The 6,000-nt window shown below is 34.7% G+C and overlaps 1 protein-coding gene across 2 annotated transcripts in view; it reads left to right on the forward strand.

The window, feature by feature from the left end:
- Positions 1–5,654, forward strand: part of LOC127870836 (neuronal PAS domain-containing protein 3-like) — a 68,787-nt gene extending 63,133 nt beyond the window's left edge. For both annotated transcript variants that reach the window (XM_052413368.1, XM_052413369.1), the window contains 3 exons: positions 292–439; positions 1,403–1,485; positions 4,160–5,654. In XM_052413368.1, the coding sequence (XP_052269328.1) occupies positions 292–439; positions 1,403–1,485; positions 4,160–5,343 (1,415 nt within the window). In that variant the 3' untranslated portion in view covers positions 5,344–5,654. The remainder of the gene's footprint in view (positions 1–291; positions 440–1,402; positions 1,486–4,159) is intronic.
- The last annotated feature ends 346 nt before the right edge of the window (positions 5,655–6,000 follow it).

The raw sequence follows: 6,000 nt of genomic DNA on the forward strand, positions 1-6,000 counted from the left end.
TAAATAAATAGGTTGAAACTTAACTAATTTAAACTAAATAAAACATATGTCTTTTGATTTAACATTAACTTTTTGAAGCCTTAATATCTTTAAACATGAATTATCACTTGATTCACTGTTTTCAGACTCTAATACAGTTTTATAGTTATTACTAATACATGCATATCCGTATTTAATTTTATTAATTATGAACGGTGTAATTTTCGCAGTTTCCCAATATAGGTGGGGAATATGTTAAATGTAAGCCTGGGGTTGCGTTTGGATTTTCAATACGATATTTCTATGTTTCAGTGTTGAATAAAGGTCAAGTTTTGTCGCCCTCTCTGCGTCTCCTGAACAAGGGTGGTGGATATATTTGGATCCAGCTGTGCTGTACAACACTATATAGCTCAAAAACATCGGACGACCACACATTCCTAGCTATTGTCCAAACAGTAAGGTAATGAAAACAAAGTTAAACCGGTTTGTTATTTGACATCGGTTGTGTCACACAATCGTAGCAAAAATGGTCGGACCAGCTAGTGACTTCCGTTTGGTTCGCTCTCGCGCGTTCTTGTGTAAGTGTTTCATTAAAACTGCATCCATAAATCATTGGTGTCTTGTTCTGAGAAAATTGGGCTTAATGCATGTCCGCACAGGCTTATCAGGGTCGACACTTTCCGCTTTTTGGGTATTTTTCGTTTAGAGGAAGTCCCTTCTTACCGAAAATCATGTTTAGGCGGAAAGTGTCGTCCCTGATTAGCATGTGCAAACTGCACAGGCTAATCTGGGACGACACTTGACGCACATGCATTATGTCCTGTTTTCTCAGAACACGACTCATTGGAATGCGGAATTCTGTAAATATGTTCAATGAGTGGTCTTCTACCAAGGCTGCTCAATACTTTTGATCGGTTTAACAACATGGCCGACATATGCCGGTCAAATTTCCTTTAAATTGCAAACTTGAAACGTGTTTAAATTATTGAATTACGTAATAACTTCAGAGACATGATCATTTGTTAAAAATGCCTATATATTTTTTACTAATGTCGCTATAATGTCAACTTTAAAATTCTTCTTGTTTTAAAAGAATGGTTTGATTACCAAATAATTTCACAAAACGCATGTACACTAAAACTTATCATGCCTGCAAAAGTTATATGTACTGGATGTCTCTATTGGATATGGTACATATAAAGCACCACATTTCGTAGAGCCTTCAAACGTTCTCATAACACTTTAAACTTATCAAGAAGTTAAGGACAATATTATTAATACTGAATGAATGAACTGTCTACATCACTTGGAAAAATGAATGAAACCAAACAAGTCGAGATTCGCTTATCACTTTCTTACTGATATGGCTGGAAAGCGAGTGGCATGGTAAAATTAATAATTAATATAAATTGACTATTTTCAGTGGAATTGAGAACAGGGACCTCGTTTTGGATATAAGTCAGTTAAAAACCTCGGGAATAACGTCTAGATCCACAGTTTTATCTGGTATGCTTATTCGTTTTTTTTTGTTTCTTCGCATTTTTTCGACGCTTTGCTATTATGACCATCTTTTATTTTTAAAGATATCAGATATTGTTCTTATAAAATGTAACATTTTCAAACTAGGTATGTTTTAAATTCGAATCACCATCGTATTAAAAAGTCGTTTGTCATGACTGTTTAATTTCCGAGTAATATATGCAACTACAGGGCAGCAGTTTTAAAGACCACATGCAGTTTACTTTTAACATAAAAAAAATCTCAAGTTGTTTACAGTTTTGCAAGCAATAGATGATTCCTCTACCGATAAATCACTTCCCCACCCATTTTAAAGAGTTTGTATTCAGATAGCTATTTACTTGTGCAATGTTTATAAATAAAAATGTCAATTGTTCCCTGCATTTTGAAGATATGTTAAGCTATAAGTTTAAGCATAAGTTTTTAAGTTATCGATCATGTTTAGTAATTGACGCAATAATTTTATTTTTATGTGTTATTTAAATCAGCTGACATGTAAACTCTGCAGAAGTAAGGGCCATGCATTATCTTTACACGAATTGTAATATGTGCAACCAGTTATGTGATCACGTGATGTACTTTTTGAGTTATTTAATGTTTGTGAACATACAGACTGAAAGATTGAAAGACGGACAAACGCAGACATATACCCAAATGTTGATTATCATTTTTATTATGAGGTCTTAGAAATTATAATCCATCGCCGAAAGTTTTGTGGATTTAAAAATAGTATGCGTAATTCCGTTAGTCCATTCGTTGTTGGGCACGTGCGAGTTATTACATCTTCTATACAAGTGAACAGTTTTGTTGGAAATTCCTCAGCAATTTGCATGGCAGTTTCATTTAACTGTTCTTGAATAATAAGCTCAATGTTCGAAAATGTATTTTGTTATGATTTAAAAATTTCGTTATTACGTCAATTCGTGATTCCCTATATTTAGAATTATTACCAGTAGTAACATAGTGGTCTTAAATTTTGTACGGAGCATATCACAAATACTATGTAAACAGTTGAACCTCTATAGGTAGCGTAGGTAGATCTCATTAATTGGATGTACAATGCCATAACTATTGCTCAATTATTTGAAGAGTTATTGTCGTTTGCTAATTTGTGTGCACACATTTTGTCAGGAGCATATCTATAGAACTTTCGAATAGTCAACGAAAGCGCTATATGTGAGTGGACCTCATTTAGGGACAAAATTACTTGGACATCAGTTCTTTGCAAATTTCTGTAGAAATCTAAAATCAGTTAAAACTAGCATATGAATGTAACGACAATAATGGCCACCCCGTTATCAACAGTGACCATTACTTCGACTTCGGGGACATACAGATATTTGTGTAGACATGATGCAAGCATGACGTATCCCATTGAAAGTGATCAAAACGTTTGTCAGTCTAACAATCATATTCAATATTAATATCACCCACGGATCGAAAACATATACAAGTAACTTATTTTCAAAGTATGGGTATGATGCACTCATGAACGTTCATGCTTCGTTTGTGGAAAATTTAAATTTATATTATCGAATCAAATCGGATATTTTACAAAACATAACTTATCTTCATCCAAAAATAAACATGAAACTGAAAATAACGTTAATCACACGTATGCTACATAGTTTAATACGCGTTTAAAACGCAACTTCGTTCAAATATTTTAAGTACGTGTACAAAGTATCGTATCATATTGAATATATATTCAGAACAACTTTCAAAGCATCGTTTTGGACCTTTGCGGAACTTGACGGTATTTGGATTGTGTACTTCCCAAAACTGTATCGAACAGCAAACGGAGACGAGAACGTTTAAAATAAGGACCAACTATTTGTTTATAATAATAATCCAATACTGCTCCAGCAGCTGGAGTTTCACTTCTTTATATTGACCATAAGGGCCTTATGTTACAAAATATGTGTAAGGTTTTAGAAATAAGCGCTGATGTATTAGACGCCGGCTGGGGTCAATCTTTGTCCAATATGGACGTATTTTGTAACAACAAATTATAATCAGAGTGCTACGGCATGTTAGAGACAATGCTACAATCTATAGCTTAAAGTACAGTGTCTGATACTCTCATGGTATTAATTTGGATTTACAAATAAGTAAAAAGACATACATCATTGCGAGTGCAAATGAGGAATACATTTGCGCACCTCAATATGAACTAGCATGGAATATCTTCCTTATTAACAATCGTATTTTGTAACTGTTACATCTTGATTCATCTTAATGTCCTTTGTTTGACAGCCTACCTTTGTATTCATAAGATGATAGCATTGCCCCCATGTGAGTGACTTAAAAGAAAACTAAAGACAATAGAATATCTTAAATCTGCTAAGAAGCTGCAGAATGGTTTTCACAACAATTGACATTACTGTTTGGTCAACATTGTATAGGATGTATATAGTTTTCATCAGGATGCTCTTGTTACAAAACCTGAGTTTCTTCGGTAAAAGGTCACTTCAACTGAATATAACTCAACATCACCAAGGTGTTCGCAGGTTTCTATTACATCAATATCGATAGCAAATGTTTAACCACTGGCGTGATTTCGAAATATGTTCACAGAAATGTCATTTGTTCACATCAGGTACTTTCAGAAATATGAATCATCATCTTTTTATTATGTATCATAACCTTATTTGTATTTCAGATATCGATTCTGTTGTTGTTGACCCACAATCGTGCATGAGCCTTTCGACAGAGGACAGCCAGACAGCTTCTAACAGCGATCAATCCGACACCGACGAAAAGGATACTTCAGAAAATCAATTAATGAATAAGGAAGATATAAGAACAAAATCTGTGTTGAATAAAACAAATTCTTTTAAAATAAAAGAAAAAAAATCCGATAATCGAATTTCTCGAAGGAAAACCGATCGTCCAAAGAAACGCAAGCGGAAATCAGATGCTGATCAATCGCTCGTTTCTCAAACCCATCACGAGTTGATCTCAAAGAATACAGAACCACATTGTAATTATGTTTATTGTTGTGATTCTTATCAATTAGGAATGAAAAAGCATAGTTCAGTATGCAGTGGACACAACTCTTCAAATAAGCGTGCGCTAAAGAATGGCACTCTCTGTCTCAATGAAAAGACCTCGGCACAGCAGCTAAATCCTGAAGATTTGTCGATCAAACAATCTTCGTCACATCGGACCAAAACACATACAACCGCCGCAAATGCAACAGTATCAACTGAATGTTTAAATGGTGCATCGAATTATTTAAACGCGTCTGAAACAGCAAAATGCCGCCAATTGACATCCAAGTTGCGCTTACCTGATGATGACCAATTACAAATAATCGATCCAGTTTGGTTTAGGCAGTGTCACCCTCCCTCTACTAGATCACTTCATTTGTTGAAGTACAACATGCTTGCTAATCGCGACACTGTAATTCGAACTAGTCTCACAAAAAACTCGTCAGACTCTAACATGTCTTCAGAAAGCATGCAAAAGGACTCATTTCGACTCCATTTTCCTACTCTGAATCACAAAAGCACGAATTATAAAATTCCCGATATTGGCTTTCTTATCGATGAGTTAGGAACAATACCGGCGGAATCAATCGCACCACCTGAAACGTGTGTTTTTTCTGAAAGTGATTTAAGTTGTCCTCACGCTAAAATAGTGACAAATCCTGAATTTTCTTTTGAAAAAAGCAATGCAATCGAAGGAATTTCTAGTCCAGTCGAACAACCATTCCTGAGAACCCAAAGTTACAACAACATGTATTATATTGCTAGCTCCAATCAAACCATTGCAAGTACTTCGATCCAGTACCGCACGAATTCTACACGTACGTTTTGGTATGGATCCCCTAATGCATCGTGATAATCGAATTCGTATTCCTTCGTCGTTTTTGGTAAAATACTTTTATGTGGATTTGATAAGAGGTTGTTTATATTATGTCGCAAATACGCTTAAGTCTACATTTCGTGTTCGAAATGTGAGTGGACAGTTCAACAGACATCGTAAGACAATAGGCTGTCCCTCAGCTGCAAAACACCAGCGATTGTTCGTCATATTTTTAAACATATAAGGCCAAATTTTCGGAATGTTGGCATATTGTGTAATGTACGGTGATATGTAAACTTGGGTATGTCGGATAATTTTGTTCAACTGAATAAATATTTATTTCATCAGAGCATCATTCATTATTATCTACTTTTTATGCTAACCGAAGTAGGCATATGTTTTAAACGTCAAGGAAATTATGTGTACGTCAATGAACATTATTAGTGGTTTCGAAGTCATATAGATAAATTATCGACTGAAAAGTGATTCTCGTAAACTACAATAGGTATGTTAACAGAATAATACGAAATTAACATACCCCTCGAACAAACGCGATTTGTCCGCCCAAAATGTCAATGTTGGTGGACTCCTACTAGCAATCATATCTGCAGAATAACGACATATATTAAATATCAATTGCATTAATCTATACACGTTTATTCAAAGTTCACATTGTTGAGGTATACACATTTA

The sequence above is a fragment of the Dreissena polymorpha genome, chromosome 3, assembly GCF_020536995.1.
Source record: "Dreissena polymorpha isolate Duluth1 chromosome 3, UMN_Dpol_1.0, whole genome shotgun sequence".
Lineage (NCBI taxonomy): Eukaryota > Metazoa > Mollusca > Bivalvia > Myida > Dreissenidae > Dreissena > Dreissena polymorpha.